This window comes from Ranitomeya imitator, chromosome 8 (genome assembly GCF_032444005.1).
Source record: "Ranitomeya imitator isolate aRanImi1 chromosome 8, aRanImi1.pri, whole genome shotgun sequence".
NCBI lineage: Eukaryota > Metazoa > Chordata > Amphibia > Anura > Dendrobatidae > Ranitomeya > Ranitomeya imitator.
Window position 1 is genome coordinate 943,795 of NC_091289.1, and position 27,493 is coordinate 971,287.

Below are 27,493 nucleotides of genomic sequence, written 5' to 3' on the forward strand. Positions count from 1 at the left end.
GGAACATTTTTTTCTGCATGTCAGAAAATCGCTCAGTGACGGATCCTGTGCTGTCCGTGGTCGGCTATAATGGAAGCTTATGGACGCAGGATCCGTCACTGTGAAAAGCAGGAATCCAGCGACGTATCCCGTTTTTTCATTCTGAGCATGCCCGGAAGGATTTTCAAGTCAGGAAAAAAATCAGTCTCTCTCACCTTAAATTTAAGGCAGGAACTCCTTCGACGCATCTGTCATAACACTGGATGCGTTACACACGTTTTCCACTATTTTCACAACATCCGTCGATACGTCACTTTACTGCATTATGACGCACCCCGACCGACGGAAGTGTGAAAGAAGCCTTACTCTGTGTGTATTGTCTGAACGGGCACCTACCTCGTCAGTTACAGCTTCACCAATATTATACAATTTTGGTAGAATCTCTAGCCATTTATTCCAAACATTTCTATTAGGGCCTAGTTTATCTTTAGCTCTTCTTTCATTTTGATCTCTTTTTATTATCAAACCTCAGTACTCCAAAAATCTCATGAAACCTTTCAAGAGATTTTGTAGCTATAAATATGTGGCGACTGGTTTTGGAATTCCACAAACTTTTAGCTGATTCACCATAAGATTTGTATACTCCCGCTAAAAGAAGTAAACCAATATAAGCATTTAGAGCTGCCACATCTAATTTCTTCCATTTATCTCCATGAATAATGAGATGAAGTATGCAGGAAAATAAATTTTGCAGGCAGGAATAATTAGTGACCTGTTGAACAGTATAAAATGTTATTGGGTCATATTGAGCCGAACAGTGCAAGTGTAACTCTAGCACCATCTCCAGTCATTGTGGGTGGAAATTCCAATAGCCAGGATTGTTAATTCTCGCTTAGTTCGTCGGTTAAGGTACCTTCACACATAACGATATTGTTAACGATATCGTTGCTATTTGTGACGTAGCAACGATATCGTTAATGAAATCGTTATGTGTGACAGCGACCAACGATCAGGCCCCTGCTGGGAGATCGTTGGTCGCTGAATAAAGTCCAGAACTTTATTTCGTCGCTGGATCTCCCGTGGACATCGCTGGATCGGCGTGTGTGACACCGATCCAGCGATGTCTTCACTGGTAACCAGGGTAAACATCGGGTAACTAAGCGCAGGGCCGCGCTTAGTAACCCGATGTTTACCCTGGTTACCATGCTAAAAGTAAAAAAAAACAAACACTAGATACTTACCTACCGCTGTCTGTCCTCCAGCGCTGCGCTCTGCACTCCTCCTGTACTGGCTGTGAGCCGGAAAGCAGAGTGGTGACGTCACCGCTCTGCTTTCCGGCTCCCAGACAGTACAGGAGGAGAGCAGAGAAGCAGAGCGCAGCGCTGGAGGACAGACGGCTGTAGGTAAGTATCTAGTGTTTTTTTTTTTTTTACTTTTAGCATGGTAACCAGGGTAAACATCGGGTTACTAAGCGCGGCCCTGCGCTTAGTTACCCGATGTTTACCCTGGTTACCGGCATCGTTGGTCGCTGGAGAGCGGTCTGTGTGACAGCTCTCCAGCGACCAAACAGCGACGCTGCAGCGATTCGGATCGTTGTCGGTATCGCTGCAGCGTCGCTAAATGTGAAGGGGCCTTTACTTCAGTATCTGGTATACTGGAAATGATACGGTCCTGAAGAGGGAATGAGGGGTTAGGGTTAGACCCTCAGTGACTTATTGAAGCCCCTTTTCTTCTTTTGTCTTATGGTATTTCCTGATTTTCAAAATTGCTCAAGATGGTTTAAGAATTTGGTGCAAAATCAAAAACTTTTTTCCCCTCTTTTTTAAAGCACTAAAGTTGCAATTCCTTATCAATGTGACAGATTATTGCGACTTCTTATACTCCTCCAGAACAGAGACTTTACTCCCAGCAGGCACTGCACCAAAAAAGTCACGTTTTGGTCAAGTGCAAAGTTGTTGATGGAGAAAACAAAGAGAGGTCACTTTAAAAACATATAGCGCATAGACGCACATAATAAAGCCACAAATAGAGAAGATGAAGCTAGAAGACAGCATCCATGGACACCATGGCCTTGATTCACCATCCCTGTCTTTCCATAGTTTCTCCTGTTCCTCTACTTTGTTGATCCACTTTGGTGTTACCATTTAAATCGTCTGAGCAATCACTTGTTTTCCATCCTGGATTCCACGCTTATCTGTAAATCGTAGGACAGCTAAAGGGCTTTTGTACAATTCCAAGGTGATAAGTTGTCCTCCTAGACTGAGAACTTACAACACGTCTTTTACTGGTTTAATGAATAAATTGTGTCCATTTTTACTGTGATGCATGGACTTCTGCTGTTACTCTGCTTTCATTAGTAAGATGGAAGCTTTTTCACAGAGCTTGAGTTAGATAACAGAAAACCTCACTTATGTAATTTGTTGCTCCGGAATTGATGCTCTGTCCTAATAGTGTTTGGAATAGCACCTTCAAAAAAGTCAAATACTCAATCATGTGCACATGGGTCAGAGATGGTAGTTTTGTACAATTTCCAATATGTCAATCTACTGTACAACAGAGATGGCCTAGAGCAGGTGTCAAATGCCACAACCACGGAAACAAAGTTTCCTTCTTGTATGACCTTGTACCTGCTGTAAGAGTGATTCCACTGCACAAGTTTCCCTCTTCTCTGGTATTCGGACACTAGCATCTATAAGCCAGCTAGTAGATGGTCCGTCTTAGGACTTGTTTTGTGTATTAATCGGTGCACTGTGTGTCAGGTACACTGCATAGTGATATGGCCGTCTTTTATATCCTCACCCACACATCTCAGGTGTCTGGTCACTTCCAATATTGGATTGATGTTCTACTCTTGCATATCCTTTTTCTCACTTTGTACGGTTTCCTTAGATGCACCTTTTTTATTATGCTTTCCTTATAGCACCATTATATTCCACAGCGCTGTACAGACATCTTCACTGTCCCCATTGGGGCTCACAATCTACATTTCCGATCAATCTTTAGAGTATGGGAGGAACCAGAAAACTCTGGGGCAGCTCACGAAAATCACGAGGAGGAAATAAATACTGCTGTCAGATGTCCTCCCTTCTGCTTAGACTGGATCTTGTGCACTTTTGCAGCGAGTCGCGCCTGATTTTAGCCGTGTCTTGGCACCAGTTGCTCATCCTCCTCTGATAGTTTATCATGAGTATGTGTGTGTTTTTTCTCATTCCTGATAATCTGAGGTCTCTGCAGTAATAGCTCCCGACACGTGGCCTCTGGTCAGTAATGATTCTGCTTCCATAGCTGGTAATTCATTATTCAGTCTGGCCGCTGTAAGTCTCCGCTCTGAGCTGCAGCCATTTTCCTCCTCTTCTGTATCGGTATATACAGAGTTTCTTGTAGAACAGACTGCAGAAATCTTCCAGATGTTCTCCTCTCCTGGATCCAACCCAGGCTCTTTCCGTCAGTACCGGTCTGGATCCATAACCTGTTTTATGTCGCTGATTCTGCTGAAATCGATGAGTGTTTAACATTAACTTCTCTCACAATTATGATCTGCAGCCTCCTAATGGGGCGAACAATGGCAGAAAACTGACACGTGCTAGATGGTGATGAACGAGTGTACTCATTGCTTGGGTGACCTCCGAGTGTTTGTTAGTGTTCGGAGATTAAGATTTCATCGCCGCAGCTGAATGATTTACAGCTACTAGCCAGGCTGAGTACATGTGGGGGTTGCCTGGTAGCTAGGGAATACCCACATGTAATCAAGCTGGCTAGTAGCTGTAAATCATTCAGCTGCCGCGATGAAAACGATCTCCGAACACTAATAAATGCTCGGAATGATTTACAGCTACTAGCCAGGCTGAGTACATGTGGGGGTTGCCTGGTAGCTAGGGAATCCCCACATGTAATCAAGCTGGCTAGTAGCTGTAAATCATTCAGTTGCCGCGATGAAAACTTGATCTCCGAACACTAACAAATGCTCGGAGGTCACCCGAGCAATGAGTATATTCGCTCATCACTAGTGCTATATCTAGACTGTGTGGCCCAATGCAGTGCTGTCCTCCGGGGAGCGTCCACTCATTACATAAGCCTGAAGCTGTTATATAAGCCACAACACTGGACATATGGCACTGCTCAGGGATCTATAGATCAGTATTGGAGTATACAGACCCCACATACTAGTATTGACAAGGGATCTATAGATCTCAAGCTCGTAAGAGTTGTGGGATTGATAGATCAGTATATACAGGGGGGTTAAAGATAAGAGTTCAGGGATCTATAGATCGCTATACAGACCCCAGATGTGACCTCGGGATCTATAGATCTGGGGTCTGTATACTCCCTGATGATACTGATGTACAGATATCCTACCAAGAACCAAAGGAGTCAATGTATCTCCAAAAAGTTGATGAATGATTTTATTTCATCAACATTTAACAAACCTTAAAAGAAGCGATGCCATTGGCACTAGCAGATCGGGGAACGGGTTCCCATGTGTAAGTCAATGCAGGTTAGAAGAATGAGCTCAGAAAAGATAATGGGCGGACACTGAAGGGAATGTAGTAGAACTAGTGAATACATTAGTACAGTCATGAAGCCAAAAACACATGTACAGTTGTGTGGAAGCATTTGCCTCTTTTGGATTGCCTATTCTTTTGCATGTTTGTCACATTTAAATGGTTCAGATCAGCAAACACATGTGAATATTAGACAAAGATAACACAAGTAATCACAATATGCAGTTTATAAAGGCAGGTCTTTAAATGGAAAAAGAAATCCAAACCTCCAGGGTCCTGTGTGAGAAAGTGTTTGCCCCCTAAACCTACTAGTGGGTTGAGCGGCTCTTACCACAAACGCTTGATTGCAGTGGATCCTGCTAAGTGGCAATGAAGGATTATTGGCCGCTCATCTCTGCAGTATTGCTGTAATTCGGCCACAGCATCTCAATCGGATTAAGGTCAGGACTTTGCCTGGGCCACTTCATTTTGTGTTTAAGCCTTGCAGAGGTGACTTGCTGATGGGTTATGCCGCAGAACAATGATCACGATGACCGGACATTCTCCTTCAGGATTTTTTGCAGCAAGCAAGTCTATTGCTTCTCCCTCAATAATAAAGACCTTCATTTATAAATTGCATTTTGTGATTACTTGTGTTATCTTTGAATAATATTTACATTTGTTTGCTGATCTGAAACATTTAAGTGACAAATGTGGAAAAGAATAAGAAATCAAGAAGGGGGAAAGACTTATTCACACAACTGTAAATGCGTGTACACACCACACTATCGGCAGTTATATGTCCGTGTGTAGCTAACGCCATATAGAATGACAGAAGTTAGGTCAGTGTACCTATCACACCAAACACGTACATGTGGATACAATGCCATTACTTCGTATCCTGCGTACCCGTGTGCAGCCATAGGGCACCAACAGATAATAACAGGCAAAGGCGAACTCAGACCGAACCTATAGTAGGAAATATCGTATCTTACCCATGTCCCACAGTGTACACCCTAGTGCCCCAACGCACGTTTCGGGAAAGACCCTTCTTTGGGGGGTAGGCCCCAGATAAGGGCTCGGGATCTACAGACTCCCCCTGTCAATACTGATAAGTAGTGATGAGCGAATAACATTGTTGCTCGGGTGATCTCTATTTGTTATTGCTCGGAGATTGAGTTTTTGTTGTCTCAGCTGAATGATTGACGGCTGCTAGACAGCCTGAATACATGTGGGGATTCCCTAACAAACTGTATTCCTCACATGTATTCAGCCTGTCTAGCAGTCGTTAAATCATGCAGCTGCGGTGAGGAAAACTAATCTCCGAGCAATAACAAATACTCGGAGATCAGCTGAGCAATGAGTATACTCGCTCATCACTACTGATGAGACTTCAGGGATTGATCTATCCGTATCGTCGGGGGTAAGACCCCAGAAAGCAGAGCTCATGTTACTGATGATCCATTGAGAAGTCCACATGTCCGGCATGTTACATGGGCTCTCATTCTGCTGATACTTTTTATTTCAGGGAGAGGAGATTTTATCACAGAAGTCTCAGGACAGTGATACAGAAGAGGATCCAGAGTCACAGCTCCCGGCCGAAGAACCAGAGGAGGAAGAGGTGCGGTATCTCTTTACATACGGTATCTCTTTACATACGGTGCCTAGGAGGAAATCGAGGTCCATATTGTGCCTTCTGTGGGTGTGGTTGCTCTAATAGAAATGTTTACATTGTAGGAGGAAGAGACTGATCGGGAGCAAGAAGAGGGCGAGTCTGACTGAGCCTCTCCCAGTATATAGGCATAAGCGGCAGTGCGGTCACTTCTTGTAGAGGAGCCAGCGGTGCCGGCTGTGGACTGCAGTCAGCACTTGTTTGTTACCAACTTAATAAAGAGGTTATAAACTGGAGCCTATCGTCATCCATACAGCATGGTGTGTGCCATATACACAATGTTTTCTCCATATCTCACCATCCTCTATGACTTCTAATGTGAGACTCCCATCAGCTTTTCTATCTCCTACATCAATGTGACTTGCAGCTATTTACCATGTGGTTAGTTATGCAGATTCTTGTCATGTCGCTGCATTCTTACTGTTTTGCTCCTACAAATCTTAATTCTCATTTTTTATTATTTTGTCAGTCCACCTTTGGCCTTCACCATGGCCTGAATCCTTCTACTCTTGATCAGATTCAAGCACATCTCCACCAATATCTCTTCTACACGTTCCCATACTTGTGTGTACTGGTCGGCTCGCTTGGGTCTGTATACGGCTTAATCTTCTCAACCCAATCCCACACTTGTGGGGACAATCCAGCACCTCTACTTCATTGACCCATTTCTTCTCCAACGTATGTTTTGGGTCGTTGTCCTGCTGGAAAACTGTCGTCCTTTTTATACTCGTAGTACTTTAGTGTACAAAGTCACTCGTCTTGTAGGATACTCACCTGGAGCTCAACATTCAGATCACCATTGATCCTGGTCAAGTATCCAACGCCTTTGGCAGTGAAACAACCACATTTCATCAGGATTCTTCCACCAAACTTGACATTTCCTTCAGTTACTCGATCCATTAGCTCTTTTTTTCCCTTGTTTCTTAGAGACCCATTTGCAGCCATCAGAGCCGTCTATTGACCTTCGTCTCATCGCTCCACATCGCCCGTTTCCAATCTTCTCTGCTCCACTTTTTGTACATGTTTGCACATTAGAGCTGAGCTTCTTATACGTACTGCAGACAAAGCGTCAGTAATCCGCGCCCAATAAAATGCTGAAAAGTGGTTTTACTGTCCAGAGAGCAGGTCTATGCAGGAGAGAAAAAAAACACCCAAAATGCTGTTTGTGAACAAAGCCTTAATGAAATCTTGGTGGCACTACGGGACGTTATCCCACTGCAGCGCTCCCCACATAACGACCGCTAATTAGAAAAGATTTATTAGTTTAGAGATAAATAACGCAACAAAAACTGAGAATAAACAGGGTAGAGACCACCGGAGCCGAGCCCCCGAATCACCCCTGACCAGGGACGGGCCCCGGCAGGAATCAATGACCTAATAACTAACCGGCAATGATGGGAGTATTAGCAGGATGTGGCCGACACTACAGCCCAGGGGTCTCCATGCTGTAATCAGGAATGAGCGACGTACAGGAGCGAGGAGGCCAAAGCCCGGACTATTCACAAATGGTCAGGTGAGGTCTGTGGTGAGCCACAGGGAAACTGAACAGACTACAACCACCATCCTCCTCTGCCACAACATCTGCCGTCGGTGCCACCAACTCAGAACATGGAGGTTTGCAGTTCTCTCTTAAACATCCCCTCAAAGTTCAGGTCCGATCCCATCAGCTCTTCCTCCAGGTCGTCCAGTGCCCACTGGTGGTCCGTGAGCTCCAGCGCTTCCCACTCTGTCTGATAACAGAGAGAAAGAGAGGTTGTCAGCATACTGTAGTGGAGAATCAGGCGCATCCCCCGGTGTCAGGCGCCAAGATGGCCGCACTCACCTTAAAAGCCTTGTTCGTGTCTGCGGGCATAGCCATCGCCGCGCCGGTCATCTGCTCCTGCATGACACGTGACTGGTCTGCGGCTGGGACATGAAACACGGGTTACTAAACCTCCCATCATCCCCGTGTTCCCCAGGCAGTAACTCTGCCTGAGGAGGGGGCCCATGAAACAAATGGTAGAGTGGTCCACAGCTCCCATCACACTACGGAGCTGCTCTGCCATCATTCATGGACCCCTCACCGGGCAGAAGAACAAGTGATGTGAGTAATGACCTGCGTATCACAGACCCAGACAGTAAGGGGCGCTGTTGATTCTTACCATTGTCCTGGCCCAGGATCAGCGAGTAGATGCTCCTCAAGCCAAACACATTGAGAAAGTACCAGGAGGCTGAGCTGACCCTGCAGAGAGAGGAGCGAAGGGATCAGCGGTGCAACACACCGGGGCAGATCTGATGTGCAGAGGGATGTGGCACCCATGATTGCTGGACGCCTATGACTACTGGACACCCATGGCTGCTGAACATTGGGTGGCGAAGACTGCTGGACACTCATGGCTGCTGAACATGGGGGGTAGTGAAGATTGCGGGACATGCATGGCTGCTGGACACCTAAGGCTGCTGGACACCCATGGCTGCTGAACATTGGGTAGCGAAGACTGCTGGACACCTAAGGGTGCTATACTCTCATGGCTGCTGGACACGGGTACCGATGACTGCTGGACGCTCATGGCTGCTGGACGCCTAAAACTGCTGGACATCCAAGGCTGCTGAACATGGGATAGCGAAGACTGCTGGACATTCATAGCTGCTGGACACCTAAAGCTGCTGGACTCTCATGGCTGCTGGACGCGGGGCACAACTCCCTCACCTCATAACATTGTATATCCCTCTTGACTGCATCCAGCACAGGGCGATTCACAAAGGACAGACACAATCATATCCTCAGTATTCAGAAGACATCATACAGAGTCATCTACACACTACAGATGTTCAGTGATGTTACAGTGGTGGTCTGGTGCTGTTCAGCCACGTCCAGCATAGCCTACTGTGCTAGTGGTTGGGGGACATATCCACCGGGTCACTGATGTCACCGCACAGAAGGAGGTCGTAGGGGTGAGATCTAGTGATTAAGGTGTCCAGTGACAACGCATCAGTGACACAGGAGTCCATACATCTATCGATCATGAACGATAAGAAAAATATAATTGTGCACCTCCTTTTTGAATCAGGTGATGACCATTATTTGAGTACAGCATGACTGACTGCATCACAAATTTTTCCCCCTACGTGTGCTGACGTCACCAATTAGAGGGGAGATGTGTGACATCACCGCACGTAGGGGGAGACGTGTGACATCACCGCACGTAGAGGGGAGATGTGTGACATCACCAGACGTAGGGGGAGATGTGTGACATCACCGCACGTAGGGGGAGATGTGTGACATCACCACTTAGAGGGGAGAGGTGTGACATCACCACTTAGAGGGGAGATGTGTGACATCACCACTTAGAGGGGAGATGTGTGACATCACCACTTAGAGGGGAGATATGTGATGTCAGCACACGAAGAGGGGAGATATGTGATGTCAGCACACGAAGAGGGGAGATGTGTGACATCACCCCACACAGAGGGGGGACATGTGTGACATCACCACATCTCCCCCTCTAAGTGGTGATGTCACACATCTCCCCCTATGTGTGCTGATGTCACACATCTCCCCTCTAAGTGGTGATGTCACACGTGTCTCCCCTCTACGTGTGGTGACGTCACACATCTCCCCTCTACGTGTGGTGACGTCACACATCTCCCTCTACGTCTGGTGACGTCACACATCTCCCCTTACGTGCGGCGACGTCACACATCTCCCCTCTACGTGCGGTGACGTCACACATCTCCCCTCTAAGTGGTGACATCACACATGTCCCCCTCTGTGTGGGGTGATGTCACACATCTCCCCTCTAAGTGCTGATGTCACACATCTCCCCTTACGTGCGGTGACGTCACACATCTCCCCTCTACGTGCGGTGACGTCACACATCTCCCCTCTAAGTGGTGACATCACACATGTCCCCCTCTGTGTGGGGTGATGTCACACATCTCCCCTCTAAGTGGTGACGTCACACATGTCCCCCCTCTGGGGTGATGTCACACATCTCCCCTCTAAGTGGTGACGTCACATCTCCCCCTACGTGTGGTGACGTCACACACTGCTGTGCCATGGTCTGTGCCATCCATGAGGCAGATACAATTCTGTGTGATTATCCCTTGCCACGGCTTTCTGCTTCTACAATGGCGTTCTTCTATCTACACTAGGTCTGTCGTCCTGGTGCTCGGATGTCTTCACTCCGGCAAGGTCACTCCTTTCTACTCCTTTCTACCATGTTAGATATTTTTACATTCCCCATATTTAGGAAATACATTGATTTCTTTATGCATCAGGTGCTGAGAGCGTTGGATAGGAGTGAACTTTTGTGGCGCTCAGGTCGGTACATTGTGACTGTCGAAACGCAATTACGTGCAGAGCCATGTATGTTATTCATGGGGTTCTTACCAGGATGCGTCCAGTGAAAGCAGCTCGATCCCCTGCTGTAACATTGGCTTGAAACGCAGGGTGAGGGGGAAGGGGACTTTAGCTAAAACAACACAGAGAACAAGTCAATCAGAAGGGGAGCACATGAAGCTAATATAAAGCCACGAACCAATCGAATTGAATTAATCATTTTCATCATCCTCCATCCCCTAATCACCATTCTAAATTTCCCAATCTTTCTCCTCATCATACTCCCCATCATCCTCCTCCAACACTTCATCATCATCTTCCGTCCCGTACTCATCCTCCCTCATAATTATCCTTATCCTCCATATCAATCTTTTCCACCCCATCATCCTTCTATAGGTCCTCCTCCAAATCATATCCCCTCTTCAATCGTGATTCTCTTACTCCTTATAAGCCTCATCCACTTCATCTTCACCCACTTCCATCTTCCTGCTCCTCCTTATCAGTCATCCTCCTCTTCCCCAACAATCATCCTCTTCCACATCATCCTTCTCCCCATTAATCTTTTCCTCATCATCCAATAGCTCCTCATCCTTCGTCATCTTTCTTCTCCACTTTATCCTCATTGCCATCCTTCTTCACCTTCCTCTTCCACGTCATTCTCTTCCACTTCCTACTCATCGTCCCCATCCTCTTCTTCCATTTCATCCTCCCCTCCTCCTCCAACCCCATACTCAAATTCGTACTCGTCCCCATCCTCCACTTCATCCTCCTCCACATCATACTCCTGCACCTCCTCATCCTGAATTATCTTCCACTTCATCCCCATCTTCTTGCTCCTCCACTTCATCCTCTCTAATCCCCATACTCTTGCTCATCTACTTCCTACTCCTTGTCCCCTTCATGCTCCTTATCATGATCATCATCCTCCAGTTGATCCTCCTCATTCTCCTCCACTATGTTGACCTCTCGCCCTTCCTCCTTTATCACTCACTTGTCACAAATCCGGAGAAGGTCATATTGATCCATCCTCCAATGAGGATCATGGGCAGCACATTAGTCACATTCCCCTTCATCATATCAGTCAGCATTGTGGGATCTGAGGGGGTAAAGTAAAAATCAATCCTCCAAATTATTGTGAATAGGCAGAGTGCCCCCATATCCTTGATATACATACAGCTTCACCTCACACACTAAATACAAAATGACTTGGCGGAGTTCCTCCGTACCAGTGTTATACAGTCATGGCTGAAAGTTTTGTCACCCTTGAAATTGTTCCAGAACATGAAGTATTTCTCCCATACAATTATTACAATTCCACATGTTTTGTTATACACCTTTTTACTCTTTTTTTTTTTTTTTGTGTAAAGTTCCAATACACACCACAAAGGAAATAAAGCCACAAAATTTTACACAAAACCCTCAAAATGGGATGGACAAAATTGTTGACACCTTTAAAGAATTGTGGGTAAACAATTTGGTTTCAAGCATATGATGCTCATTCAGACTCACCTGTGGCAAGTAACAGGTGTGAGCAATATGAAAAGAACATATGGAACCAGATAAAAAGAGGAGAAGTTGCCTCACTCTTTGCATTGTGTGTGCCACACTAAGCATAGGGAACAGAAAGGGAAGAAGAGAACTGTCTAGGACTTGAGAACCAAAATTGTTGAACAATATCAACAATCTCAAGGTTACAAGTCCATCTCCAGAGATCCTGATGTTCCTTTGTCCACGGTGCGCAATATAAATCAAGATGTTTAAAGCCCATGGCCCTGTAACTTATCTCCGTGGATGTGGATAGCAGAGAAAAAATGATGAAAGGTTTCGACGCAGGATAGTCCAGTTCCAAAGACGCTGTCCTGCAGGGTGCATCAGTGTCAGCGCAAACGTCTGTCCGCATGTGAATGAAACGCTGTGGCACGAGACCCCTGGAGGACCCCACTGCAGGCATATAGACATAGAAAAGCTAGAATGCAGTTTTTAAAAATGTATGTGAGTAACCAAAATCGTTCTGGGAAAGCGTCTTGTGGACAGAGGAGAACAAGATAGAGCTTTTTGGTAAAGCACATCATGGTAGTACAAGACCCACTAATTATATAGTATGAATGATACCTTGACAGAACAAACACAGACTAATCTGTGGATTAAACAGTCTGATGTTTATTGCGAGTTATATAAAATTTTACTCACCTATGATAACTAACTTTAAAAATTAAATATCAGTCAGTAGTGGCCTGGCTGCTCTGAGAAGAGCTCCTGCTCTTACAAAGAAAATGACCCTGTTTTACACGGCTATCTGACCTGGAGACTCTAGCTGGACCCCACCAGTTCAGTTGGGGAAGACTGGGATCTTAATTCCAAGATCAACAGCTCCACAGACACTTCAGGAGCTGAACAAGCTGGACCCGGAATGAGAGGGAAGATGCCATCTTCTACCACACCAAGTTGCAGTCAAGGAAGGGACAGAGGCGGCAGGATCCTCGCCGTGGAGCAGACGGGTCCCGTAACCATAGAGGGGATTGAAATCACCAATGTCCCATTCAGCCCCTGATCTCCCCTCTCCTCTGCACTGCTCGAAGCATAAACCCGCCAGCAGCTACAAACGTGACACAGCGGGTCTTCCCCGCCCGCTGCCTGTTCTCTTCCTCATTTTTTTAAATTATAGTTCTCAAAATGTGGTGATGCAAAAACTATTTTTTGCACTAAAAAGCATCTTTTAGTGTGTGACCGCAGCCAAACATAAAAACCTGATATAAATCTGATATCACTGTAGTCGCACCAACCCGAGCAATAAAGTCGCCTAATCACTTATACTGCACGAGAACCGGCATAAAAAATAAATAAAACCAATTCTTCACATGCTGTTGATGTGTTCATTCTGCTTCCCAAATATTGCAGTATGGAATGCCGTACATTTATCTTGCGCTGAGCGCTTGCACCGAGGTTTCCGTGTAAATCGCTGAAATACGTGATTCAGACGAAACCCCTGGCGGAAAATTCCTTATAATGAGGCAGACTGAGGCACTGGACGCCGTCTGACCTGTGATACGGCGGTGTCTTTTTAGGATTGCATAAAAGTGCCGTCGATTACAGTTTTGTGCATTTCTGAAAAGGACACCACTGAACAGAGGTCAGACGGAGTCCAGAGTAGCTCTGCTGCCTCATTATAGTGAATTGATCCCTAGGAGGTTTCATCTGTCAGAGATTTAGATGGAAATCCCGATGTAAGTGCTCAGCATAGAGCGCAGGATAAATGTGATCCAAAACGTTACGTAAAATGTTCCCAATAAAAGCTTCAACTCAATCCACAAAAAAAGGAGGTCCGCCATCTATTAACGGAAATATAGGGAGCTTTCATGTTACTGGTAGCACAAAGACTCTGGAAAGTGAAATGGCTCCTCACCCGCCCAAAGAAATTCAGCAAATTCTGTGCTCCCAAATCCAAATGCCCCCTCCCTTCTGAGCCCAGTGTACCTAAACAACATATAGCGCCCACATGTTTGGCATTTCTGTAGTGATGAGATCCCGCTTAACTTACGGGTGCATGTCTCCAGAAGCACGGGCTGCGAATAATGTACTGGTGACTGCAGCGCACTGGTGACTACAACGTACTGGTCACTACAACGGCAGTTTGCAATTTTCACTCCGCAATATCCACTGCTGCCTGTTTCTAGAAAATACCCATGGAGTCAAAATTGTCACTACATCTGTAGATAAATAACCTAATAAGCGGATACAAAGTATCCAAGCACACCACTCACAAGAAGAGTGTTAAAAGAGTAACAAATTTTATTGAGAATTAATAAAAAATTCCAAAGATCATAAATAACTTATCACAATACTTATTAGGAGGAAAGGATATTTTACCCGAGAAAAGTGCACACAATAGGATAGAGGAAATACATAGAGGCTCTGGGATCATGTGGCTTATAGGAAAACACCAACACATCAGCATGCATTAAATAAAGCTTAGTCAAACTGGCCGTAAAGTGCAAATGCATAGAGAAGTCAGTAAACACATAACAACCGACACACACCCATGTAGTACGCCCGTCCTCAATATCACAAATGCCCCATTGAGGACGGGCCTCATTAAGAAAGGCCTGCCATGTTCCATTCAGAAATCCATTAGTGACAGCCAGAGTAGATATCGAATTCTGAAAGTGGTCAATCTTGGTCAATCTCTATGCTCCCAACCATGATCAACATTATTTCTACACATCGATTCTCCAGGTTCACTTGGGCCTAACCATCTAATAGTAGGAGGAGACTTTAGTACAATGTCCTGCCTTAGGCGGCTCCTCGCCCTCTCCACAGACCTCAGTGCCACCGCTTCCCTCCTACACTTCATGGACCAGCTTTTATCTGTGACCCATGGAGAATGATGGATTCTGCAGCTAGAGAGTACACCCGCCACTCGCTTACACATCAGTCCTTTTCCCGTATTCATTACTTCCTCATTTCCACACAACCCAACATCACATTCTCGCATACATCCAATACTGATCTCAGATCATGCTCCTATTTCACCAATCCTGACTTTAATGGTTCCAACATTGGAGGTTTCCATCCTCCTGGCAGAATCGGAGGATTTTAAAGCCTTTCTTAACTTACACTGGAATGGCTTCCGAGATGATAATATCCCTTTGCTCTGGGCCACTTCTAAGGCCAGGTCATCAGTTATCGGTCATGTAGGAGGAAAGCACACAAAGTAATTCATCGCGTTACCTACTGCCCTCCTTCAGACTCAGACAACGCTCACCTTGTCCCCATCTCAAACAAGCTTATTCTATGGCCAAACATCTCCTGGACTCTTTTATACATTCCCGATCACACTGGCAGGTCCAATTAACCCAAACTAAATGTTATCGCTGGGGAAAGAAGACAAGCAAATTACTAGCCACCACATCTAAACACAAGCATCCCTACCAGCCAGTCATTATATTGATTGAAAGAAGCCCCCAGGAGAAACGCTGCATTGAAAAGGTTAGTCCATAGTTATCCCTAAACCTAACAGAGACCCGTTACTGCCACAATCACACCGCCCAATCTCACTCCTCAACCATGATTATAAACTCCTGGCGAAGATCTTAGCAAACCGTCTAGAAATGCTGTTACCTGGCCTTCTGTGTGAGGCTCAGATGGGCTTTACCCAGGGACGGAGCAGTAAGGCAAATATACGCCTGGCGGTCGCAGCCACGGTCTGCAATGCTGAGGAGTCTGTATGCCAAAAAGGCCTTTGACAAGTTGGTATAGCCTTTTTTGTATGAAGTTCTAGGCAGGGGAAATTTTGGCCCAAGATTCAGGATGACATTAGAACTTATATATATATCAAAATCACTGGACCATTTACCAAATCCACCTGACACAAGCCGGGCGATTATCCTACACGTCAAGGCTCAAAGGCTTAGCCCCACAAAACAACCACAGACACTTTTCTATTACATTCTGCAACCCCAAACCACTGTACGACCAGCTCTACCCTCGACTACTGTATCCTCACCCATCCCTTGTAGATTATGAGCCCTCGAGGGCAGGGTCCGCTCTCCTCCTGTATTCTCACCCATCCCTTGTAGATTGTGAGCCCTCATGGGCAGGGTCCTCTCTCCTCCTGTATCCTCACCCATCCCTTGTAGACTGTGAGCCCTCGCAGGCAGGGTCCTCTCTCCTCCTCCTGTATCCTCACCCATCCCTTGTAGGGAGAGAAATGGATGGAAACAAAGCGCCGGAGAGTTCTGAAGAGGCAGCAATGAGTCTGGATCTAAATCCCACAGATCCCCTGTGGAGAGATCTCACAAGGACGGTAGGGAGAAGACGAAATATGAGAGCGGATTGTAAGAAGAGTCCAAGATCCCGGCTGAGAGGAGGAAGAAGCTGTGATGGTGATAGGGAGCGACTGATTGCAGTTATTTATTCCAAAAAAAGTGACCAAATATTAAGAAAGGTGCCAACAATATTGGGGGTTTTGGGTTAAATTTTGCCCCATTTGCCTTTCTTCCTTTTTTTTCTGCTGTTCCATTGCACACAAAGGAAATAAACCCGTGTATAAGAAAACACGGGGAATTGTGATTATGTTCTGGGAGAAATACTTCATTTTCTGGAACAATTTCAAGGGTGCCAACACTTTCGGTCATGACTATATACAGCCTCACCTCAAATACTATGTATAACCTGACAGGGCGGCGCCCCCATACCACGTATACAATAATGACGGCATCTTTGGTGTTCTCTTTCCATTGCAAGGGGCAGTAATATAGAGATGCAAGACGGGGCCATGTGGGGTCCACTAGGAGCAAAGGAACAGGCTCACCTGTCATGGGCGAAGGAGGGACAACTTTCCTCTTCGTCTTTTTGAAGAATCCGTCTTCTGCATTGTTGAAGAAAAACTTTCTCATAAGAAATGACTGAAAAGACAGAAGACAGCTATGTGTGCGCTGTCACTGAGTGGGCATCCGAAGGGGAAGCCGTGGGGGGCAGCAGAGGAAACAGAGGATGAAGCCGCGGGAGGAGGGAGACAGAGGAGAAGCCGAGGGAGGAGGGAGACAAGAAAAGCCGAGGGAGGAGGGAGACAGAAGAAAAGCGAGGGAGGAGGGAGACAGAGGACAAGCCGAGGGAGACAGAAGAAAAGCCGAGGGAGGAGGGAGACAGAGGACAAGCCGAGGGAGGAGGGAGACAGAGGACAAGCCGAGGGAGACAGAAGAAAAGCCGAGGGAGGAGTGAGACAGGAGAAGCCGAGGGAGGAGGGAGACAGAGGAGAAGCCGAGGGAGGAGAGTGACAGAGGAGAAGCCGAGGGAGGCAGAAGAAAAGCCGAGGGAGGAGGGAGACAGAGGAGAAGCCGAGGGAGGAGGGAGACAGAGGAGAAGCCGAGGGAGGAGGGAGACAAAGGAGAAGCCGAGGGAGACAGAAGAAAAGCCGAGGGAGGAGGGAGACAGAGGACAAGCCGAGGGAGGAGAGAGACAAAGGAGAAGCCGAGGGAGACAGAAGAAAAGCCGAGGGAGGAGGGAGACAGAGGACAAGCCGAGGGAGGAGAGAGACAGAGGACAAGCCGAGGGAGACAGAAGAAAAGCCGAGGGAGGAGGGAGACAGAGGACAAGCCGAGGGAGGAGAGAGACAGAGGAGAAGCCGAGGGAGACAGAAGAAAAGCCGAGGGAGGAGGGAGACAGAGGACAAGCCGAGGGAGGAGAGAGACAAAGGAGAAGCCGAGGGAGACAGAAGAAAAGCCGAGGGAGGAGGGAGACAGAGGACAAGCCGAGGGAGGAGAGAGACAGAGGACAAGCCGAGGGAGACAGAAGAAAAGCCGAGGGAGGAGGGAGACAGAGGACAAGCCGAGGGAGGAGAGAGACAGAGGAGAAGCCGAGGGAGACAGAAGAAAAGCCGAGGGAGGAGGGAGACAGAGGAGAAGTAGAGGGAGGAGAGAGACAGAGGAGAAGCCGAGGGAGACAGAAGAAAAGCCGAGGGAGGAGGGAGACAGAGGAGAAGCCAAGGGAGGAGAGAGACAGAGGAGAAGCCGAGGGAGACAGAAGAAAAGCCGAGGGAGGAGGGAGACAGAGGAGAAGCCGAGGGAGACAGAAGAAAAGCCGAGGGAGGAGGGAGACAGAGGAGAAGCTGAGGGAGGAGGGAGACAGAGGAGAAGCCGAGGGAGACAGAAGAAAAGCCGAGGGAGGAGGGAGACAGAGGAGAAGCCGAGGGAGACAAGAAAAGCCGAGGGAGGAGGGAGACAGAGGAGAAGCCGAGGGAGACAGAAGAAAAGCCGAGGGAGGAGGGAGACAGAGGACAAGCCAAGGGAGGAGGGAGACAGAGGACAAGCCGAGGGAGACAGAAGAAAAGCCGAGGGAGGAGGGAGACAGAGGACAAGCCGAGGGAGGAGGGAGACAGAGGACAAGCCGAGGGAGACAGAAGAAAAGCCGAGGGAGGAGGGAGACAGAGGACAAGCCGAGAGAGGAGGGAGACAGAAGAAAAGCCGAGGGAGGAGGGAGACAGAGGAGAAGCCGTGGGAGGAGGGAGACAGAGGAGAAGCCGAGGGAGGAGGGAGACAGAGGAGAAGCCGAGGGAGACAGAAGAAAAGCCGAGGGAGGAGGGAGACAGAGGACAAGCCGAGGGAGGAGAGACAGAGGGGAAGCCGAGGGAGACAGAAGAAAAGCCGAGGGAGGAGGGAGACAGAGGAGAAGCCGAGGGAGGAGGGAGACAGAGGACAAGCCGAGGGAGGAGGGAGACAGAGGACAAGCCGAGGGAGGAGGGAGACATAGGACAAGCCAAGGGAGACAGAGGACAAGCCGCGGGAGGAGGGAGACACAGGACAAGCCGAGGGAGGAGAGAGACAGAGGACAAGCCGAGAGAGGAGACAGAAGCCGAGGGAGGAGGGAGACAGAGGACAAGCCGAGGGAGGAGGGAGACAGAGGACAAGCCGAGAGAGCAGGGAGAAAGAGGACAAGCCGAGGGAGGAGGGAGAAAGAGGACAAGCCGAGGGAGGAGGGAGACATAGGACAAGCCAAGGGAGACAGAGGACAAGCCGCGGGAGGAGGGAGACACAGGACAAGCCGAGGGAGGAGACAGAAGCCGAGGGAGGAGGGAGACAGAGGACAAGCCGAGGGAGGAGGGAGACACAGGACAAGCCGAGGGAGGAGACAGAAGCCGAGGGAGGAGGGAGCCAATAAGCCGAGAGGTGGAAAGCTGAGGAAGGTTGTGTGTGGGGGGGATCAAGGCGGAGGAGGGAGAGAGAAGACGAGGGGATGCTGGGGAGGCGCACAGCGTCACTTACCTGCTTAGTGAGGTATTTCCCATTTTCTCTGAGAATTCTGCTGCGAATCAGCACCTGACTATGAAAAGCACAAAGTCACCTGTAGCCGATATCCCTGGGGTCATAGCATGTGATGTCACCACAGGGGGCGGGGCAGAAAATCTCTCCTACCTGTCCGACACCTGCTCCTGTGTCAGCTTCTTGTCGCTCTGCAGCAGGATGGACACATAGTGGCGAATCATCCCAACGAAGAACGTGATGAAGACAATGGGGAGCACGACCCACAGGCGGATATGGGAGTCCAGCAACAGCTCTGGCTCCGTCATCGTCACACCGAGGCCTGACACCAAGGAGGAGAGACCGTTATATACAGACCGGGGGGATAATGATATTACATACAGACCGGGGGGGATAATGATACTATATACAGACCGGGGGGGTGTAATATATACAGACCGGGGGGACAATGATACTATATACAGACCGGGGGGGGTGTAATATTATATACAGACTGGGGGGATAATGATATTATATACAGACCGGGGGGGGGGGGGAATAATTATATACAGATCGGGGGGGGGGAATAATGATATTATATACAGACCGGGGGGGGGGGGGGGGGGTAGTGAAATATATACGGACCGGGGGGGGGGAATAGTGATGTTATATACAGACCAGGGGGGGAATAATGATATCATATACAGACCGGGGAAGGGGGGGAGAAAGATAATGATATTCTATACAGTATACAGAACGGAGGGGATAATGATGATATATACAGACTGGGGGGGGGGGGGGATTAATGATATATACAGAACAGGGGGATAATGATGTTATATTCAGATGGGAGGGATAATAATATTATATACAGACCAAGGGGGGATAATGATAATATATACAGACCGGGGTCGGTAATAATATTATATACAGCCCGGGGGAGGGGATAATGATATTATATACAGACCGGGGGGGGGGGGGTTTAATGATATTGTTACGTGTTACGGAACCACTCAGCACCCAGAATATGTTGTGCAGTTATATGTATGTATAATAGGTTCCATGTGAGATGCATGTCCCTAATGCATCAGCCCACAGGCTGCGCCCCTGGGCAGAGTGGACACGATATTCCCCTTTTGTCCGCCCCCCCACCTTTGTAATTCCCACAGTAAATACCGGCAGGCTCCGGCCACCTGCAGCTATTGTAATGTATGTCTGGCCTGCTGCTTTTCTATTGGCCTGCCCTCTGTATCTGTGTGATATATTCTGTGTCCTGTGAGTAAAGTGTTGCCAGACTGGAAATACGTGGAGAAGCAGTGATCTCTTATATGCGCCCATATAACCAAGCAATTCCAGCCAGCGTCCTTCATTCAGACTCCAGCCAAAGCAGAATGGACCTCCTGAAACACGGGGTGGTACTAAATACTAAAAAGGTACCCCAGCTTGGTAGACCCCGTTACACTGGAGGCAGACAGCGGGATATGATACCCCTTCTACAGGAGGAAAGGAATGAATGGAAAACAACTACCAGAAGTTAAAGAGGACTACATTAAAAGATCTGGTGGAAGCCCGAGGGCTGATCGCCAGCAACAAAATAAAAGCGGATTTGATAGCAGCCATCATGGAACACAACAGTGCAGCACCCCCCAATGTGAACGTGGAGGAGACTGAATTCCAGAGGGAGGTAAAGAACAGACTGGCGTTCTATGCAGAGCTGTGGAGTTAGAGTCGTGGAGTCAGAGTCGTGGAGTCGGAGTTAATTTTGGTTGGAGTCGGAGTCGCTAGAAATGTACCGACTCCAGCTTTAAAAAAATATTAATATTTCATAATTGAACTTTCATATGAATTTTATAAATGTTACTCAAATATATATGTTCTATCAAACTATGAACAACAGTGATAAGCAGTTCTGCTGGAGATAGAGACATTTCTTACTTCTTGTGTGTTACTGTTCTCCACTGCCCTTATCTAATCTTATACTTGGTTAACCTCAATGCTGTCCCAACCCCCCTACTTACAATGTATGAAACTGAAAGTGAAAATGTGTTGCACATGCTTAGTAGTAAAGCTCCTCCTCTAGACTAGATGTTTGGTGTGCGTCTTCCAAGCATCTCACAGCTGCTACTAAGAAGAGGAAGACTGTAAGAAGTATTATCCTTTCAACAAACTTTGCATCAGTTAACTGTGACTACATGAGGAATAACAGTATTACTGACCACTATATCAGTTGTACGACCTGGCAATAATTTTGTACAATTGTTTTTCGGAAAAACAATTGTCATTTGGATTGTGAATGCAGAATTAAAAACCTGAGAATGTCAAAGAAGCGTCACATTAAATCAGCTGTATTTGAACATTTCACCATCACTCAAGATAGAAAACATTATGTCTGTCAGTCTGTCATTTGATCCAGACGAAAACAAATGCTGTGAAGCCAAGATCAGTGCATATTCAGGCAAAGATAAAAATGCTCCTACCAGAGCTTCTAATCTAAAGAGACATTTACAGCGCTTTCATCCAGAAGTACTGAAAGCAGTAGATGAGAAAGACTGCATCCAAACCAATGAACCAGTGCCCAGCTCTTCCAGCCAAACAAAGGAGCAGAGAACTTTGCAGCCATCAGTTGCAAGATATTTTGTCAGTGACAAAGTTACTGTGACAATGACAATAGATACATTTAAAAAACAGATCATAGAGCTTGTTGTAAAGGATAGTGTGCCTATTTCATTATTTTCACGACCAGCTTTTATGTGTCTGAATGGGGAAATGGCCCGCAAACTTGGTGTTTCTCTGGAGAGAGGGTATTAGAAAATTAGTAATCGAAGAAGCTTTTAAACAAAAGGAAGAACTTAAAAAAACTCTCAAGGGACGCTTTCTGTTTCTTAAAATGGATGCCTGCACACGTCACAGAGTGAACTATTTTGCCATCAATGTCCGATTTGTTTGTGACAAAAATGAAATAGTTACCAAGACATTGGCAGTAAAAGACACCAAAGCTCATCACACCAGTGAGTTTCTCCAGGTCTTGGTGGAAAAGGTTCTGCAAGACTTTGAACTTAAAAAAGAGCAAGTTCTTTCTGTCGTAACTGACAATGCTTCAAATATGATAAGTACTATTAAGCTAATGAATGAGAGTAATGATGGTGACCAGCAGCTAGAAGAACATTCTGGGTCCACAGTCACAGAAATGTTTGAAATAGAGGAACACCGTATTGTAACTGAGGAGCAAACTGAAGCTGCTTCAGATGAACAGCAACATGATAGTTTAGATGATCTTGTGAAACTGTGTCAATACATTCTTTCATTCATCACATGCGCTGTGTTGTGCATACGCTACAGCTGGCTATAAGACAGTCTGCAAGAAGGACATGCTGCTGCACTGATTGGCAAGGTGAGAAAATTGGCTACTGTTGCCAGAACCCCTAAAGTTGACTAAATTTTGAAGAGACGTGCTGGAAAAGGGGCAATTATTGATAAGGCCAAACTATGGGGCAGTAATTACTTACTGATTCAGCGCTTGGTTGAACGGAAAACCTTTCTTGTAGACATGGCTAACCCTCAACTGACTCTAAATGAAAGTCAGTGGAATCAGGTGACTGAGCTGGAAAAATTGCTAGAGCACCAATTTAGTGTGACTAAAAAATTACCAACAGAGGACTTAACTCCATGTATTTTCTTAAAGGAAAAGAACCTGGAAAAACCTGATGTTTCGCCTGTCCCAAAGAGGAGGGTTAATTGCAAGTGGCATTGCTACATCAATGAAACGGGAGAGGAGCCACTATTACAAAATAACATTCTTTTGGCAGCTGTTTATGTAGACCCAATGCATCGGATTCTTCTAGATGATCAACAGCTAACTAAAGGAAAAGAATAGCAGTAAGGATGAAAGGGTTGCAGAACAGTCAGGAGGAACAAGAAGAATTTGGTCGTCCTGCCACATCTTCACCCTCATCAACTGATGAAGAATTTAATTTAGAAAAATATTTGGATCACGAGGACCGTACAAAGCGTTCCCGCATAGAAGCATCATCCCCATCAAAGAACACAGCCAGTACATTTCAGCAGGATTGTTCATGTGCACTAAAAGAAATTGAGAAATTTGACCATTCATCAAAAATAACAGTGCAACAAGTGATTCCTCTGTATCCTGACATTGTCAGAGATGTTGCCCGAGTGTCTACTGCTTTGCCACCAACCCAAGTTAGTGTAGAGAGGTTGTTCTCTGCTCTCAGAATAATTAGATCAGATTTGAGGGCATCCATGAAGGAGGATCTGACAGAGGCAATACTTTTTCTGAGAAAAAAATTATAGATTTCTTCTTATTAACTGCATAAAACAATGTTTATTGCATATTTACTTACAAGAGTTTAGAAAAGTTATTTGCTATATTCTAATTGTATTCTAATAAATATAGTTTTTGCTCTAAGTGGTCTGATTACTTATATGATGGTGAGAAATTGAATAAGCACAATGTTAATATTTGACAACAGTAAATTTATTGTTACGAATTGGCCATTTATGAAGGAGTCGGAGCCGGAGTCGGAACCTGATAAAATCCAGGAGTCGGAGTCGCAACTGTGGCTTACCGACTCCACAGCCCTGGTTCTATGGCCCAAACCCTGCAGTAGAGATCATACGAGAGGTGATGGCTGATGTGCGTACTGATCTGAAGGAAAAGATGGCCGAGCGGACCAGGATAGAGCTAGCCAAGATGGAAATGGCAGAGCGGACCAAAATGGAGCTGGCCAAGATGGAGATGGCAGAGCGGAGAGAGGAGAGTCAGCGAGCAGGGGGACCTCTGGCCTTCGACCAGGTACCTTCAACAGTAAACCACAAAAAGATCCAGTATAATGCGTTCCGACAGTTGGGGGAGGCAGAGGAAGACATTGATGGCTTTCTGCAGGACTTTGAGCGGCAGTGTGCCCTTTATCAAGTGAAGCCGGAGGAACGGGTTCAGATTCTGGCCAGCAAGCTGACAGGCCGGGCAGCGGACGCCTATCGCATGGTACCTGATGAGGACTGTATGGACTATGAGCGGATCAAAGAAGTGATCTTGGCCCGGTATGCGCTGACACCAGAGGCATACCGCCAAAAGTTCCACGGACTTATAAAACGCGCAACCGATACCCACACTGAATGGGCCTGTAAATTACGGCGGTCAATGCTACAGTGGGTACAAGGGGCGCCAAGCAACCACTAAGGAGGACGTCCTCCAGCGCTTCTTGTTAGAACGATTCTTTAATGGACTCACCCGCCAAAACACAGGAATGGCTTCGGGACAGGCGGCCAATGACTCTTGAGGAAGACGCTCGTCTGGCCGTTGAACATCATGATGCCAGGAGGCCTCAGTTTTCCGGATCAAAGATGGTCACTAGGGGTCCGCCTATGGACCTGGATGGCCTCAAACCACCAAAGATTGTAGGGGGACCAGCTAGAAACCCGGCCTACCACTGTCCCCCTGGGGCGCGATGCCACACCTGCCGTCAGCTGGGCCACCTGCAAAGACAATGTCCCAACCGGACTCAGCATACCCAGTGGCCAAAGGCGGGAACAGCTAACTTCAGCCGGGCTGCTGTACACTGCTAGCAAGGCGAAGCTGACCTGGCATAGGGGCTACGACTAACCAAGGGGTGGAAGAGAAGGAGGAAGTGCTGCATGAAGTAGACCCCATGCAGGCAGCCCGGGCAGATAATCGACAACAGCATCGACTGGTCGTGTGGGTTAATGGGAAACGTATGCAGAGACTAAGAGAGTACGGGGCAACTTTGACCCTTGTGAAGCCTCATCTCGTCTGGGACCAAGAGAAGACGGACCGGACAGTGGCAGTCCGTGTAGCAGGGGGAGTTATACATCGACTGCCCACTGCCAGGATTCACCTGAACTGGGGAGTCGGGAATGGCCTTGTTGAGGTCAGCTTGATGGAGGATTTGCCTGCAGACGTCTTGCTGGGAAATGACTTGGGGCCCATGTTGTCTGCCTTCTCGGTCGCCCCTCTGGCTGAGACATATCCTGTGACCACCCGGAGACAAGCTAGAGCTGCGGAGGCGGAATCACACTCAGAGGAGGCCCAGGTAAGACATCCCAGCCCTACACGTATTCCCATAGCCAGACACATTTCTTGGGCCACCCCAGATGAATTTAAGAGGGAGTTACTTGAGGATCCTTCATTGGAGGGATATCGCGGGAAGGCATAGGAGGGGAGAGGGGTACTGGAAGGGGAACAGTTTGTATGGAAGCAGGGACTCCTCTACTGGATCACAGAGCAGCACCACACAGGGACGAGCCCCACTATAAAACGACAACTGGTAGTTCCCAAGAAGTATAGGCAGGAGTTACTGCGAATCTCTCATGACATACCCTTGGCCGGGCACTTCGGCGTCAGTCGCACCAGGCATCGTCTGACACAAAACTTCTTTTGGACGGGGGTAACCTATGATGTTCGTCAATACTGCCAGACCTGTGACAGTTGCCAGCGCTTTGGCAAGAGGGAAGATCGATGCAAGGCCAAATTACGCCCCCTCCCCATTGTGGAGGAACCATTTAGCCGAGTAGCGGTCGATCTGATAGGGCCGTTAGCCAAACCCAGTCCGTCAGGGAAAAGGTATATATTGACAGTGGTAGATTATGCCACACGGTATCCAGAGGCGGTTGCGTTACCTAACATACTGGCAGAGACGGTGGCGGCCGCCCTGCTCCAGGTTCTCTCACGGGTTGGATCTCCCCGGGAGATTATCTCAGACCAGGGTAGCCAGTTTACAGCAGAGGTGACCAACCAACTGTGGAAGCTGTGCGGCGTAAAGTCCATTAGAAGTGCCCCGCACCACCCGCAAACCAATGGGTTGTGTGAACGCTTTAACGGGACGTTAAAACAACTCATTGGGACTTTTACCAGGACCTAGAGGGACTGGGAGAAATTCTTGCCTCACCTCCTGTTTGCCTATCGGGAGGTGCCCCAAGAATCCACGGGGTTCTCCCTGTTTGAGCTGGTATACGGGAGACGGGTAAGCGGAGCCCTAGACTTAGTGCTAGAACACTGGGAAGGGGAGGGCCTCATAGAAGGGGTACCTATTGAGAATAGCCGACACAACCTATAATGTCGCCGATTGTGACGACCCTAGGGTTATCCGCATGTTCCACGTGAATATGCTGAAGCCCTACCGGGAGCGCCCTGAAGAGGTAGTGGCCATCTGTGCACCTGAAGCAGAAGATTTAGCCGGACTTCCCTTGCCAGATGCCTTAGGGGAAAGGACTCAGTCTAAAACATGGGACCAGGTACACTTGGGTGAAGACCTAGGCCCTCGGGAGAGAAAGCAGGCAGAGGAGTTGTTGAGGCAGCGACAGAGGATGTTTTCGGGGAGACCAGGGTACACTCGCCTGGCACAACACAAGGTTGAGACCCAGGATCAGACCCCCCTGCGACAAAACCTTTCCGCTTCCCTGAGCCTGTACGAGAGGGGATGCGACAAGAGATACAAGAGATGTTGCGGTTAGGGGTCATTGAAGAGTCAGATAGTCCTTAGGCATCCCCCGTAGTGTTAGTGCCCAAGAAGGATGGGACTACACGGTTTTGTGTAGACTATCGTAAGCTCAATGAGAAAACAGTGACAGATGCATATCCCATGCCGCGTGTGGATGAGTTGTTAGACCGGCTGGCGGGGGCAAAGTATTTGACCACCATCGATCTATGCAAAGGGTACTGGCAGATTCCCCTTAGTCCTGACGCTATTCCCAAGTCGGCATTTGTCACCCCGTTCGGCTTATTCCAGTTTCGAGTTATGCCATTCGGGATGAAGACTGCCCGGCGACCTTCCAGAGGCTGGCTGACCAGCTTCTGGAACTGAACTACAATACCCAGATAGATTAGCGAAATTAGGATTATTTAGTCTAGAAAAAAGACGACTGAGGGGCGATCTAATAACCATGTATAAGTATATAAGGGGACAATACAAATATCTCGCTGAGGATCTGTTTATACCAAGGAAGGTGACGGGCACAAGGGGGCATTCTTTGCGTCTGGAGGAGAGAAGGTTTTTCCACCAACATAGAAGAGGATTCTTTACTGTTAGGGCAGTGAGAATCTGGAATTGCTTGCCTGAGGAGGTGGTGATGGCAAACTCAGTCGAGGGGTTCAAGAGAGGCCTGGATGTCTTCCTGGAGCAGAACAATATTGTATCATACAATTATTAGGTTCTGTAGAAGGACGTAGATCTGGGTATTTATTATGATGGAATATAGGCTGAACTGGATGGACAAATGTCTTTTTTCGGCCTTACTAACTATGTTACTATGTTACTATGCTTGTGCC

At 47.4% G+C, this 27,493-nt stretch overlaps 2 protein-coding genes across 2 annotated transcripts in view; one reads left to right on the forward strand and one right to left on the reverse strand.

Annotated features, from left to right (window-relative positions):
- Positions 1-6,368, forward strand: part of FANCD2 (FA complementation group D2) — a 157,796-nt gene extending 151,428 nt beyond the window's left edge. Inside the window, exons 42-43 of the mRNA XM_069735956.1 lie at positions 5,989-6,081; positions 6,198-6,368. Coding sequence (XP_069592057.1) covers positions 5,989-6,081; positions 6,198-6,242 — 138 coding nt within the window. The 3' untranslated portion in view covers positions 6,243-6,368. The remainder of the gene's footprint in view (positions 1-5,988; positions 6,082-6,197) is intronic.
- A 1,006-nt stretch (positions 6,369-7,374) lies between these two features.
- Positions 7,375-27,493, reverse strand: part of EMC3 (ER membrane protein complex subunit 3) — a 64,299-nt gene continuing 44,180 nt past the window's right edge. Inside the window, exons 2-9 of the mRNA XM_069735957.1 lie at positions 19,363-19,531; positions 19,213-19,270; positions 16,764-16,857; positions 11,445-11,549; positions 10,505-10,586; positions 8,274-8,353; positions 7,955-8,037; positions 7,375-7,862 (exon numbers count right to left, since the gene is read on the reverse strand). Of these exons, the coding sequence (XP_069592058.1) occupies positions 7,734-7,862; positions 7,955-8,037; positions 8,274-8,353; positions 10,505-10,586; positions 11,445-11,549; positions 16,764-16,857; positions 19,213-19,270; positions 19,363-19,517 (786 nt within the window). The 5' untranslated portion in view covers positions 19,518-19,531 and the 3' untranslated portion in view covers positions 7,375-7,733. The remainder of the gene's footprint in view (positions 7,863-7,954; positions 8,038-8,273; positions 8,354-10,504; positions 10,587-11,444; positions 11,550-16,763; positions 16,858-19,212; positions 19,271-19,362; positions 19,532-27,493) is intronic.